This window comes from Trichomonas vaginalis, chromosome IV (genome assembly GCF_026262505.1).
Source record: "Trichomonas vaginalis G3 chromosome IV, whole genome shotgun sequence".
NCBI lineage: Eukaryota > Parabasalia > Trichomonadida > Trichomonadidae > Trichomonas > Trichomonas vaginalis.
In genome coordinates, this window is record NC_067206.1 from 36,270,771 (window position 1) to 36,285,174 (window position 14,404).

The 14,404-nt window shown below is 31.7% G+C and overlaps 7 protein-coding genes across 7 annotated transcripts; 5 read left to right on the top strand and 2 right to left on the bottom strand.

Moving 5' to 3' along the window:
- Window positions 1-720: 720 nt before the first annotated feature.
- On the top strand, window positions 721-2,246 carry TVAGG3_0231390 (uncharacterized protein; the record flags this gene model as incomplete). The annotated part of the gene is made up of 1 exon (XM_001316009.1): window positions 762-2,207. The coding sequence occupies one exon, from the start codon at window positions 762-764 to the stop codon at window positions 2,205-2,207; it is 1,446 nt and encodes a 481-aa protein (XP_001316044.1).
- Window positions 2,247-2,678: 432 nt separating this feature from the next.
- On the top strand, window positions 2,679-4,794 carry TVAGG3_0231400 (uncharacterized protein; the record flags this gene model as incomplete). Its single annotated transcript, XM_001316008.1, has 1 exon — window positions 2,691-4,268. One exon carries the CDS (start codon window positions 2,691-2,693, stop codon window positions 4,266-4,268), a length of 1,578 nt encoding a protein of 525 aa, XP_001316043.1.
- Window positions 4,795-4,852: 58 nt separating this feature from the next.
- TVAGG3_0231410 (transmembrane protein with metallophosphoesterase domain family) lies at window positions 4,853-6,014 on the bottom strand (the record flags this gene model as incomplete). Its single annotated transcript, XM_051227352.1, has 1 exon — window positions 4,936-5,895. The coding sequence occupies one exon, from the start codon at window positions 5,893-5,895 to the stop codon at window positions 4,936-4,938; it is 960 nt and encodes a 319-aa protein (XP_051112338.1).
- A 71-nt stretch (window positions 6,015-6,085) lies between these two features.
- On the top strand, window positions 6,086-7,267 carry TVAGG3_0231420 (uncharacterized protein; the record flags this gene model as incomplete). The annotated part of the gene is made up of 1 exon (XM_001316007.1): window positions 6,086-6,529. The coding sequence occupies one exon, from the start codon at window positions 6,086-6,088 to the stop codon at window positions 6,527-6,529; it is 444 nt and encodes a 147-aa protein (XP_001316042.1).
- A 280-nt stretch (window positions 7,268-7,547) lies between these two features.
- On the top strand, window positions 7,548-10,144 carry TVAGG3_0231430 (tetratricopeptide repeat domain domain-containing protein; the record flags this gene model as incomplete). Its single annotated transcript, XM_051227353.1, has 1 exon — window positions 7,580-10,066. The coding sequence occupies one exon, from the start codon at window positions 7,580-7,582 to the stop codon at window positions 10,064-10,066; it is 2,487 nt and encodes an 828-aa protein (XP_051112339.1).
- A 232-nt stretch (window positions 10,145-10,376) lies between these two features.
- On the bottom strand, window positions 10,377-12,353 carry TVAGG3_0231440 (proteasome regulatory particle assembly; the record flags this gene model as incomplete). The annotated part of the gene is made up of 1 exon (XM_001316005.1): window positions 11,885-12,253. One exon carries the CDS (start codon window positions 12,251-12,253, stop codon window positions 11,885-11,887), a length of 369 nt encoding a protein of 122 aa, XP_001316040.1.
- Window positions 12,354-12,634: 281 nt separating this feature from the next.
- On the top strand, window positions 12,635-13,840 carry TVAGG3_0231450 (protein of unknown function (DUF3447); the record flags this gene model as incomplete). The annotated part of the gene is made up of 1 exon (XM_001316004.1): window positions 12,635-13,840. One exon carries the CDS (start codon window positions 12,635-12,637, stop codon window positions 13,838-13,840), a length of 1,206 nt encoding a protein of 401 aa, XP_001316039.1.
- Window positions 13,841-14,404: the final 564 nt, after the last annotated feature.

A 14,404-nucleotide genomic window follows, 5' to 3' on the forward strand; every position in this document is an offset into this window, starting at 1 on the left:
GAGTAATAAAAAAAATACGATCATTACAAAAATGGGTAAAAAGATTGAAATAATTGTGCCCGAAAGAAGCCAAAGAGACATCCAACCATTAAAGGGAGACCGACCAAAATCCAAAGATGGACTTGATTTCCTCTCTATTTTTGCCCTTTTACTGGCTGCATTTGGAATTTACAGATTTGAACCTGCTTATGCCCTAGGATCACTATTTTTACTAATCAGTATTTACATCAACCAATCCACCAGAACCTCTATTTTTTCAAACTCAATAATTTCAATAATTTTCTGCTCAATTGCAATTTGGAAACTCTACGATACTTTATCATACGGAATTAATCCAAGGAAAGCGAATGAGTGATCATTAATTTGCTTTTTCTTTAACATGTTTTAATAATATTGAAAATTCTTTGACATGATGCATTCCACAATGATGCAGCCAAAAACTCTTCAAACCTATGTTGTTATTTATATTATATTCAATAAAAATGTTTTTATATTCAGCTATTGATAAATTAACTTTTTATTTTATGTATCTGATTTAAAATATAGACATTTTTGAGCTATATACCAAAGATCAAATGTCTCTTTTCTTTCAATTTTCCGTTAAAAAATATAATTGCAAGAGGAACTTTGCCAATTAAAGTTTGATTATGTCAATTCATAAAATTTTGGTAGATAAGAAAAGATATATAGAATATAGATTTTAAAATACGCCCGTAAAAAATCCAAACTCATATTTTTCTTTTTTTACAGAGTTTTGATAAATGGATTTGGGAAACGAACCTAATGTTACCACTGTCCATATTACAAATCCAGGTGCATCGTCTTCTAGTACCAATCTACAATCTGAGGATGAAGTTTTCAGTATTCAAGATTTACTCAACGTTAACATTGCAGATAGGGATACATATTTATCTGTTTGTGCAACATTGTTGAACTATGATAACTTAACATCAATTAATGACGACAAAATTGAAATATTTTATGAAAGATCTCGTGATTTAAGCGATTTAGAAGTTGCTCTTTATTCACTTAAAGTAATTACCAAATTTAATGCATGTAATCCAGATGTATCACTTTCATACTACGATAATTTTGAAGATTTTGCTCATTTCACTGATTTTTTTGATCTATCAAAGGATGTTTTTTCATATAGCGAGTTTACAGATATTATGAAAGACTATTTAGTCGAATTTATACTTGGAAGTTCTCAATCATTGAATATTTTATGCAATATTGATTTCTTTCGTTCATTTTATTCCTCATTTTATGATAAAATCAAATTCCAAAGGGTATCTCAACAAGAAATAGAGAATTTACTTGATGTTAATGATGCCATTTTCAAAATTGCTCAAAAAGATTTTTATAGATCAATCAAGTTCGAATATTTCATCATAACATTTGGGGAACTCTATGATAGCTTCTCTGGCGATAATTTAGAACGAATTTCTGGCCAAATTGCAATTTATATTGCGAATAAAAAAGAATTAGCACAGACATTACATCTACTTGGAGAAAAATCAAATATATATGATGTAATGCTTGGATTTTATGAAAGAATGACAGATTTACAAAAAATTTGTGTTTCAAAAATAATCAAATTTCTTTCTCAAACTTATTGTGATTTACCTTTTTGCAATTTACCGGAAGAACAATACAACATTATTAAAGATGCTTTATCGCAATTCGTGCAAAGATTCCCTGATCAATGGATTGAAGCAAGATTTCAAAATTCTCCAATAAAAGCACAACTAAATTTCTTAAAATCTATTTACTTCTTAACAGTAAATAATTATGCTTTTGTAGCAGCATTCATTGGATCAGGATTTTATCAAATATCCTTGCAAATGCTGTTTGAAGGTACAAATAAGCAGAAACTGTATTCGGCATGTATTATTGCAGCTTATCTAAAGTCTTTTACCAATGTTGCGGGTATTATTGATAATGTTTGCGAAAATCACTTAATTAAAGAGATTTTTGAAGTGACTTATGGAACTAAAAAATTCCCCGACGTGCTTTATATAATAATAGGGATATTACTGGATATTTCTTCCCAAATCCCAGAAAAAATGAAAGATATCGTTCAAAATAATTTTTCTGAAGATGAAATGTTTATGCTAGATTTATTTATTAACTCAAATGATGAACCAACAATATCAAGGCGAATTGCTCTTCATCTAGTGAATATTGTTGAACAATATTTAGAATAATAATATTAATGTTTTGTTAACTCGATATAAATGTTTGTATTTATTATTTTTATCAAAAGAGTTTTATTAGAACATGAGAAACATGAGAGAATTATGAACAAATAAAAATCAAAAATTGAATCTGCAAATATTCATTTTCCATACATTATAAAAGATTTGCTAATGTTCAATATAATGCACAATAAAATAAATTAACAAACAAATGTGATGTTTTTTCAAATTAAAAAAAAATGGCTGTAACTTAGACTGCTGGTATCAATTTTATGAAAATCTAATAGAGTTTGCTTTCTTCTGATCAAACTTTATCTGATTCCATTAATTAAAGGATTGCAGGTCTAGATATCTAGGATATCAATATTTCATTAGAACGATAAAAATTTCTTGGAAGAATGTTAACGATAATTGTGATTTTTCACAGCCAATATGAAGTCTACATTTTTTTTCATTAAAATTTGACAACAATTTTTTTGTTGGAAAATTTTGATGATTGATGATGTTAATCTAATTGTGGACATTGGAAATACAAAAACAGTCGCATATCAATCGAAACAGGGACAACCGGTAATATTTAATATCTACAACAACAAAGTTATCTCAACTTTGCTTATTTTTAGTGAAAGACAGATCACTTTTGGCAATGAAGATACATCCCAAGCGAACGAAAATTCCACATTTAGAAATATTATACATCATTTTTTATACAAAAAGAAGTATTATTTTGAGGATAAAACTGATACATATTTAATCAGTCCACAAACAGCTCTTGCATCATTCTTTAAGAAATTATCAGATGAATCAAACGGATCCACTCATTTTTACACAATTATTCCAGCATGGTGGCCAGAAGAAGAAGTAGCTGAATTTGCCAAAGCTGCAGAGGTTGCTGGTGTCTCAATTACTCCAATAAACTCATTTGATGCAATAGTTCACGGATATTTTAATTTAGTCGATGTAGATTACGAAATCAAGTATATTGTATTTGATATTGGAAGCCTTGGTATTCAGTGCTACAAGTTTGCCACATATAAAGACGATTTTGAGTACCAAAACTACAGTTTCATCGAAATCGGAAATAAAAACATTTTAAAGTGTTTTTCTGATGTAATTTCCCAGCAAATAGGTGATGAAAAGATGAGGAAAATCTATTCTAAGAAGATTGGATCAAGATCTTACAAAAATGCTGTTGAAAAGTGCCAAAAAGACATGATGGACTGGAAATTATCCAACTTTAAGCTCATACAAGAAGATATTAACCTACAAGTCAAAAGAGATGACATTGAAAAAACAAAATACTATAAACAAATTTCAAAAGTTCTCAAAGAGAAGATTGCTGAGTTTATTGGAAATGATTTCGATTACCATATCGAAATATTAGGAAATCCATTTGCAAAAAGCTTTATTTCAGAATTAATTGAAAAAAACCGTTCTGAAAAACAAATTCCCGCGACAACTGACGCAAAATGTTACAATACAATGACAGAAAGTGTACTTTGCTATGGTGGCGTAAGCTATTACATCAACAGTATTAAGAATCCAAATTTGATTTCGAAAGATTACGGAAGAAGCAAAGCTTTGAGTTCAATTAATGTATATAGAAGTTCAGGTCTCGAAATTGAGCATGAAAAGAAATCATTTGGAGCTACAGATCTAAACGGAACAGATATTGTTCCTAATTATGATGAAAAGGATTATAAGTTCATTAAAAGCAAGCTTGATTACTATAAGGAACTCGATGAATACGCAGAAATCGAAGCTGACATGGATGAACTTGAAATTGAAGATTACGAAACAGTTACAAAGGAGAACAAAGAAAAGGCACTGCAAGAAGGAAGAGACGCAATAAAACAAATGTTTAAAGACAAAGGATTTGATGAAACAGATTTAAACAATTTTGAAAGAGAAAATGACGAAAAAATCAAAGAAATATATAGTAAATGCTGTGATATTGGCAAGCAGCTCAAGGATAGGAAATATATTTACACAGATTGGCTTGCTCCAATTGAAAACGCTAATGCTCAAGTATCTGTGGAACCAGAAATGTCAGTCAAAGAAAATTATTAAAAATTTATTATAATAATGTTATATCTTTTTTAATGTAAGCTTATTCTAATTTTTGATGTCAAATAAAAATTCTCAGACATACGATTATTTTTGATTCAAATGCTGTTCGGTATTAAAAGCAAAAATAATCATATACCTGAGAATTACGCTTTTCCGACATTTTTGGGTCGCATCGCGCCCCTGACAAAACGTCGGAAAAGTGTAAATTTTCTGTAATTTGATATCAAAATCTAATAATACCAATTCTCGAGACAACAGATCAATACAGTGAAAATAATAAAGCTATACAGTGTAATTTGAGTTTCTCAATACCCATATTTTCCATTCTTTTTTACTCATAATCATTGCAAAGAAACAAACTACGCATTACAGTGGTCATCAATTCTATAGGACTGTAATGATAGACGGATTGCATGAAATGCCAAGGCCGACAGGAGGAACTGAAATTGGTCATTATGGAAATGGATTCATTAGAATTACTAACATTCAGATATTCCAATGTCCATCATTTCAGTTTCAATACACATATTTGTATTTTTCACTTTTGATGTCTTTCATTTGGATTCAATAAAAATAAAAATTGTAGAAATTCATGATTGAAACATAATATTATGGTTTTATAATATAATAGTGAAATAAATTAAAGATATCCCAGAAATATGAACAGTTATTCAGGAACAACACGAATCACGGATACTTCTGCAATATTATTAAATCTAACCAAAGGTTTTGGTAATGGAGAAATGCCAATTCCTGTTGAAACATGAAGAATCATGTTACCTATCTTATAAACACCGACAATAAACTTATGTCCCATCTTTGGATGCAATATTGGACCTATTCCGAATGGGGCAATGCATTGACCACCATGAGTATGACCACTGAATTGAAGATCAAAGAAAGGATACGTAACAAGAGCTGTATCAGGCTGATGTGATAATAAAATCTTAAGAGGTGCATCTGGGATCTTAGTTTGGTTAAGCCAAGTATTGCATATATCGATGTTTTTGCTGGATAAAATTCCTGTAATCGAAATATCATCATCAATGATGCCTTCATTCATGAGCATTCTAACTCCATTTTCTTTGAAAGCCTTTAAAAGCATATCGCCAGCGCACCTATCGTTATTTCCTTGGATTGCGTAGATTCCTCTTTTCGCACGAAGCTGCCCGAGATAAAAAGCAATGGTTTCTGTATTATACTTCGAAATGTTGTAAGTCCTATATCTCGAAATGAAATCACCTGTTAAGAAAATGAAATCAGGATTAATTTCATTTACTTTTTCGACGATGGAAGCAAGTTTCTTTTTTGTTACGTATGGATATGGCCATTGAAAATGAATATCAGTTAATTGAACAACTGTAAATGGCTTAAATTGTTTTGGAACTGCAATTTCTTTGTATGTATATCTTAAGAAGAAAGGTTCTATATGTGCATATACAAGAGCTCCTATTCCTACTAGTATTGCGAGGATTCCTGGTTTTGATTTAAGAAAATGAATAAAACTTTTGATTTTTATAAGCATGATAGCACCAATTGGAACACAAGCTAGTATAAGCGTATATACAAGTCTTTTTCTTGCTGTTTCTTGAGCAACTGTCATAGGTGTCACCCGAACAAAATCCATCTTTCAAAAATAAATGAACAAAAATAAAAAATATTTATCCACCTTCGTTGAACAGATCTTAATTTAAATTTATTTGTGTATTATCCTACAAGATTTCATAGGTTAGTATATTTATTAATATATCCGTCTGTTTCGAAATTCACTATCAAAAATTGAATAAAATACGGATATTATAAAAAACAGACATGAAATGGATGCTAGTGCCGCTGAAGCTCGTCGACAGAGGTTACTTGCCAAAAAGAAAGAAAGGGAGGTTGAGATCTTAAATAATAATAGGGAAGAGAGAATCCCTGCTGCCTTGTTAGGTTTTCAAAAACATGAAAATTCAGAAATTAACAACAATACTGAAGGAAAAATAGATGTCAATATAACCCAAGGAGAAAAAGAACCCAAACAGGAAGAGAAAACTGTTAAAAATGAAGAACAAATCCCATTGAAGGCAAAAGAAAGTGAATATATTATTCAACTTAGGAAAGAAGTTAAAAAAGACGATTCGAAATTCACAAGAACAAAAACTCAAGAAGAAAGACGAAATGATGGTTATACAAATTTGGCCCTTCATCCAAAAAGCAAAAGAAATATACCCCAGCTCAAAAATATGATATTTATACCTACTTTGTTACTGCTATTTTAGTGGTTCTTACATCTTATTTTGCTCATATTGAAATGAAATCATCAATTCGTCTTGTTATGATTATTGACTTTATTTTAGTTGTAATACCAAAGATTTTGATATTTAATTCAGAAATCAATCTTATAACACTGTTTAGATTTATAAGAGAGTTATACGATACTAAGCAAAGATATCCTTTTTACTTCATTTCTGCCATTTCTACATTCCTTCTGAAGGAATATCTGAAAATTAATTAAATTTTCAAAAAATTATGTGTTTATCACAAATTGTGATTCCAAGATCTCATCCAATCTAGATAGTACATATAATTGTCATTGAATATATATAACATTCTCAATATCAAAATGGCAAAATCTTTGTAATGATAGATATAGATTTTTTGTTTAATAAAAAAGTTTTGATTGCATGCATATTATCTTTTTGTGAAATTAGTAGCCACAGCATGACATTATTTATTTGGTCTTAGAAAGAAGCATTTTCTAGCTGCATTATTAATGCTATAGATCATAGAAATTATGTGAAAGCCATGTATGATACTGAAAATCAAAATCAATGTAATCATTGATTTTGCATGCGTTATTTGTTTGATGAAATTTATCGTTAATATAAAAATATAAAATCACTGATTATATGAGCTTTTGAACGGCTCTCATTCATCAAATAAGCGACCTCTTACCCTCAAGAATTTGTTCAAAATAAAATCCATCTGAAACCAGCGATTTCGGATTAATATGCTCCTTTATATATTTATCCATGTGCTGTATGAAAAGTTATTACAATGATTAAAACTAAATGTCAGTTTTTTAAAAAGTTTGAGACATGTAAAGCGGTTTTTCACAAAATTAGACCTAACAATATCTCAATTAATGACCAATAGATTATAAGCTCTAAATTTAATGTATGTTATTATTATTCATTCTCGAAAATTTCAGATGCAACCAGAGTTAGGGAAAAATGTTCTATTATTTGATTGCCATTGCAAATTTTAAATTTTGATAAAAAAATTTAAATGTGCTCTCAATAATTCATGCGGATTTTTCAAAATTTTTTATGGCACCAACAAAGTCCAAGTTCCTCCAAGCGAGGAGAGCTGTTGGTGATATTGCTTATGATCTTCGTACCAAGAATTTTTATGGCAATGGAGCGCCAGCCAACAACCAAAATAACGATGTTGAACCATCAGGTTGGCAAGACTTCTTAGCTAAGCAAATCAGTGCAGGCCTTCTTGCCAATATCGAATTTAATACTGACAACTTCAATTGGATTCAAGATGGCGAGCTTATTACCATCATGATCCAGAATAATGGTCGTTTTGACGCTGATAGCTTTGAGGTTGATAACGTCCACATTCTTTCCCCAATTATTGGAGGAAAATGGTTTTCCGGAATCTCTGAGCTTGCAATAGACGTCTCCGATATTATTGAGATCTCCTTTGTTTCCCAGGATCCAAAATGGCCAATCTTACTCACAGGAGGTAACGTAGATCCACAGACAGCCTACAACCTTGCTCTCATAGCAAAGCAATCAAATGCTACTTACTACTACGAGTTCTGGATGAACAAGTCAGCCAACATGTCATTCATCCCAGCATGCAGAGCTCTCGGTGATTACTACTACGGATTGAACAACACAGCTACCTCATACTATTGGTATGCAAAGGCTGCAGAGAAGAAGGACCAAGAATCTCTTGCCCGCATCGCCGAATACATTTCCACACCAAATTCACCAGATTACGACCCATCTCTCGCTGAAGACATCTTCATCCACCTTGCAAAGCAAAGTGTTTCACAGTCATTGGTCGCTCTTGGTCGTATGCACCTTATCCCAATGAACAACTTTGATTCAGATCCAGCACTTGGTTTCAGATACATGCAAGAAGCAGTTAAACAAACAGGCGATCCAGACGCAATCAAGATGCTCGCACAGTGCTACCTCCAAGGCCTTGGAACAGAAAAGAATACAAAGAAAGGCGTAGAACTCCTTGAAGATTACGGCTTCAACAAACAAGATCAAGAGAAAGAAGTCAAGAAGGCTGAAGAGGCCGAAAAGTTGGCAGAAGAAGAAAGAATTGCCGCTGCCAAGAAAGCTGAAGAAGAAAGAATCGCTGCTGAAAAGAAGAGACAAGAAGAAGCCAGAATTGCTGCTGAACAAAAGAGACAAGAAGAAGAAAGAATTGCCGCTGAAAAGAAGGCTGAAGAAGAGAAGAAGGTCCAGGAAGAAGCCAAGAAGGCAGCTGAAGAGAAGAAGGCAGCTGAAGAAAAGAGAATTGCTGAAGAAAAGAAGGCAGCTGAAGAAAAGAGAATTGCTGAAGAAAAGAAGGCAGCTGAAGAAAAGAGAATTGCTGAAGAAAAGAAGGCAGCTGAAGAGAAGAAGGTTCAGGAAGAAAAGAGAATTGCTGAAGAGAAGAAGGCAGCTGAAGAAGCCAAGAAGGCAGCTGAAGAGAAGAAAGTTGCTGAAGAGAAGAAGGTCCAGGAAGAAGCCAAGAAGGCAGCTGAGCAGCAGAGAAAGGCCGAAGAAAAGAGGATTGAGAACGCACAGAAGGCAGAAGAATCAAAGGCTGCCAAGTCCGCACAAGATGAAAAGCGTACTCCAGGAAATAATGAAGAGGCAGTTGAAGGAGAAGAAGAAATGGTTGTTAGAGAGCGTGCAATTGGCGACTTAGATATGAACGAGTTCGCAGCTGAAAATGAAGATGAAGATGAAATCTTCGTTGCTCCATCAACAAAGCCACAGTCAAAGGCAGCATCAGCCAAACCAGAAAACGATACCCGTGTTACAATCAAGGCTGACCATCCATCAGAAGTCATTTCAGAGAAATCCCCAAGACCAACAAAGTCAGTTGCAAGCCCAGCCAGACCATCATCAACAAAGAAGTCAACTCCATCAACACCAATCAGCGGTGATGACCTCGATGCCAGATACAGAGCAGCCGTCCAGAAGAGAATTGAACTCAACGAACAACTCAAGGATGAACATGAACGCGTTGTTAAGGAAGATGCAGAGCGCATGGCAACGCCACGTAAGACACCATTGAGATCATCAATGGCAACACCAGTTTCAAACAAGGCATTTACACCACGCAAGACACCAGAAATAAAGACACCAGTACAAACACCAGCTGCTGAAAGTGAAGAAGGATTAGATCCACGCGAAGCATTGAGAAGACGTCTTGAAGCAGAGAGAAAGGCAAAGGAAGCAGAAAGAATGAGAAGAGTTGCAGCAATCAAGGAAAAGCAGAATTCAATCAAGAAGGCAACACCTTCAAAGTCACCACGTATCATGAATTCTCCAGCTACTCCTGCAACACCAGCTACACCAGTACAGACAAAGACAGCAACACCAGCAAAGAGTGTTACTCCAGTCCACTCAAGAAACACAGGAGGAAATACACCAACTCCTCTTAGATCTCCAAGAACTCCAAAGTCTCCAAGAACTCAGGAAGCTGCTCGCAGAGCTGCAGAAGCAATTATTAATGCTGGAAACCTTATCTTCAATTTCACTGGAAAGGAGCTCAGCACTACACCAAAGTCTAAGTAAAAAAATTAGCAATAATTTTTTTATCGCTTGATTTTATCAAATTCTCAATTTTTTTTGAACGATTTACTTTTAAATATTGAATCCATCATTTAGAAAAGTGATTCATTGTAAATGGATCTGAAACCTCTTTTTTATATTCTTCAAATTTGAGAGCAATTGTCACGGTTTTCTGATCATTGCTTTTGAAAAAGTATTACCGTTTAAATTCTTTTGTATTTACTTATGTATCAAAGACACGTTCCAAAAGAAAACAGATAAACTTATATTCAATCTATTGGCTGAGTCAACATGATTTTCCATTCATCGATGATCGAAATGCTAATAATTCTTTTAAAAATGTTTGAAAATGGGTTATACTAGATCATTTGATTAATAAGTCATCATATGAATTAATTTGATATCATTATGAAATATATTTCTTATGCATTAAAGAAAAATTTATTTCATTTACAAAATTTCGCTATTCATTTATCATGGAATGATGCATATCCTGATGAATCAAGTTATGTTACTATAGATGGTTCTGAAAGCTATAGAGAACTTGAAAAAGATAAGAATTACTATTTTCATGAATGCAAATTTTATAATCAGAGGGAAAATGGCGCAATATATGCAAAAGTGGATGAAAATATCAAAATATTTGTTGAAGAATGCTTATTTGTTGGTTGTTATAGTCAATATGAAGGAGGTTCTATTTACATTGAAGGTGGTAATTTTATTCAGAAAAAGAATTCTATATCTAAATCAACATGTTCCAAATCACAAGCCATCTTTTCAAAAATCAACAATGAATGCAATAATTTTTTCATGGAATCAGTTGTTTTTGAATGTAATAATGGCAATGCAATTTCTATAATTTCGATGAATGGCGGTTATCAAATAATTAATAGCTGTAATATTACAAATAATAAATTATCTGCTGATTATGGAATTCAAGTATTTGAATCATTTCAAACAGCATTCTATAAATTGACAAATCTAGTTTCAAATAATGTAACACGAAATTGCATTTGGGCTTTTAATTTAACTGATTTGCTTGAGGTGACTGATAGTTATTTTTATGACATTTGTTGTGTATCTGGTGCATTAATAAATTGTACATTGACAAATATTATGATATATCGATGTTGTATTCATAATAACAAATATAATTTCTGGTTTACTATTGATGATGGTTATTCGGCTTCTATATTTGACACATACGTTGATAAAAACATATATGAAGGTAATTTTGTTATATATGATGAATATTCAGATTCAAAATTTATACATACCCCACTAAAAGAATATTTGCAAATATCCAAACAACAAAACATATATACGCATTTTAATAGGCGGAGATAAAAATTAGATGATATTGTGATCTTTCAAAGACAGATTAATAAAAAAAAAACAAGTCTATTACAACTTTTAAAAAGTATAGCTTCATAAATAATAGCCAGTTGCTATGAATAGAACATGAAGATAAGAATAAAGAAAATAATTATATGCCATACATGTATTCAAATTATAAATAATTTCATGATATATTAAGTTTCGAGTTCTCAATATCGCATTCTTTGAATTAAGTTCTAATTTGTATCTACTATCAGAAAAATCCTTTCTATTTTTAAACAAAAGGATTAACATTTACACCAAGCATAAACAACAGTTCTGCATTTTCTATAATATCACTTGCTGCTGCATTTTTTGCATCAATTTCAACACCGTGTCGAACAAGTAATGATAAAACTTGATAATATTCATAGCTGCATGATGAAATGGAGTGCCCAAATCCACCATTCGAGCTTTTGCATTAGCCCCATTCTTTAAAAGAACTTATATAACTTCTTTGTAATTCGAATCTGCTGCATAATGTCGAGGAGTGCATCCATCGCCATCTTTATCATTTATGTTTGCACCTTTAGATATAAGAAGTTTTGCAATATCTTTCAAGTTGTGTTGTGAAGCAAAAAAGAGTGAACTGTGTCCATGTTTATCCTTTCCATTTACATCAACTCCATTTGAAATTAAAAATTCAATAATCGGCATGGACATCGAAAATACAGTACTTAGAAGAATGCTTATTTCTTTGTTCTTGGATAGAGAGTTGACATTAATACCCTTGAGAACAAACAATGGAGAATAAACTGCACATTCCAATACATCTTTTGTTCTATCAAGGGCAGTGAAAAATGCCTTCATCATTTGTTGTTCTTAAATGAACAAATGGAACCAAGGCTTCAGTATAAAACTTATACTTTTCGCTAAGTCCATTAATGTCTATTGTGTCAGTGTTAGGATGTTGTATTAATTTTAAAATAAAAAATTCGGTTGAAAAAAATTTTCTAAAAATTTTAATGAAAAATTCCAGCGTACATTAAATATCAGCTTTTTACATGTTTTTTCTCATACTTTACGTAATTTTCTGACAGCCAGACCCTTTCAATTTTCGGTGGAAAATTTTACATACGGTATCGGAAATCTTTGTGGTCGTTATTTTCCGAATACACAGCATAGAACTTTCCATAATAAATATCATAGATATTTTATTACTTAAAATGGAATATTTGACTTTTAAATTTTTTAATGTCTGGTAAAGACATTCAATCAAATAAATATAGTGAATTGCGAAGTACTCACAAAGACTATATAGATTCATATATTGCATTGTACCGGCTGAAAACGGAAAAAGAAGAAGAATTAAACTCGATTTACAAAATGATCAGATCAGCATTGATTGATTCAAAGAAACATCTCCCAAAAAATATTATAAGAGATATTTTAAATATTATTCAGTATAATAATCGCTATGCAAAGTCATATTTATATCTTGCTAAACGTATTTCTGATGATTACAATGTAAAACAGGTCAGCAGCATTCCACCAATATCTAACTTCCTATTTTATAATGAATATGGAATTACATTAGATAAATCTGAAAATGTCGAAAATATTAATAAACGTGATCTCGATATTTATTCGGAAAAAACAATTTACAAGGCGATTATGGATAATGACAAAGAAAGATTCATACAATTCATTGAAAGCGGTAATCATTATAAAGATCAACGTCTTAATAACATTTTATATCCAGAAACTTATAAAGGTTATTCATTACTTGAATTATGTTGTTACCATGGATCAGTTGATTGTTTCAAGTTATTAAGAACGAATTTTAAGTCAGAAATAACTCAAACATGCCTAGAATTTTCATTTTTAGGAAGAAATCAAGAGATAATGAGTGAATGCTTGAAATATCAAAAACCAGACAAAAAATGTATGGAATATGCAATTATTTCACATAACATTGATTTTGTTACATTTTTGATGAATGAACACAATTTTGAGATTGATTTATATTCTTGCGGAATACACAAAAATCTCGAATCATTTTTAGTTTATTTCGATCAAACAAATGATTTTAACAAATGTTTTGTTTATTCGGCGATATTTGGAATAGCTTCCCTTTGCGAATATTTCCTTTTACATGGTGCAAAAATCAATTATAAAGATGATTACGGATTAACCGCTCTTCATTATGCGGCAAAGCACAATAATAAAGAAACAATGGAACTTCTTATTTCACGTCGTGCAAAAATCAATGAAACAGATAAAGATAAAAAACCGCTCTTCATTATGCAGCAAAATCTAATAGCAAAGAAACAGCAGAACTTCTTATTTCACATGGTGCAAAAATCAATGAAAAAGATAGATATGGTGAAACCTCTCTTCATTATGCAGCAAAATATAATAGCAAAGAAACAGCAGAACTTCTTATTTCACATGGTGTAAATATCAATGAAAAAGATAATTATGGTGAAACCTCTCTTCATTATGCAGCAAAATATAATAGCAAAGAAACAGCAGAACTTCTTATTTCACATGGTGTAAATATCAATGAAAAAGATAATTATGGTGAAACCGCTCTTCATTATGCAGTAAAACACAATAATAAAGAAACAGCAGAACTCCTTATTTCGCATAGTGCAAACATCAATGAAAAAGATAATTATGGTGAAATCGCTTTTCATTATGCTGTACGATGCAATAATAAAGAAACAGCAGAACTTCTTATTTTACATGGTGCAAATATCAATGAAAAAGATGAATATGGAAGAATAGCTCTTCATTATGCAGCAGAACACAATAATAAAGAAATAGTAAAACTTCTTATTTCACATGGCGCAAAAATCAATGAAAAAGATAGATATGGTGAAACAGCATTTCATTATGCGGCAAAGCACAATCATAAAGAAACAGCAGAACTTCTTATTTCACATGGTGCAAATATCAATGAAATAGGTAGTAACGGCGAAACCGCTCTTCATTATTCAACAAGGCACAATAATAAAGAAA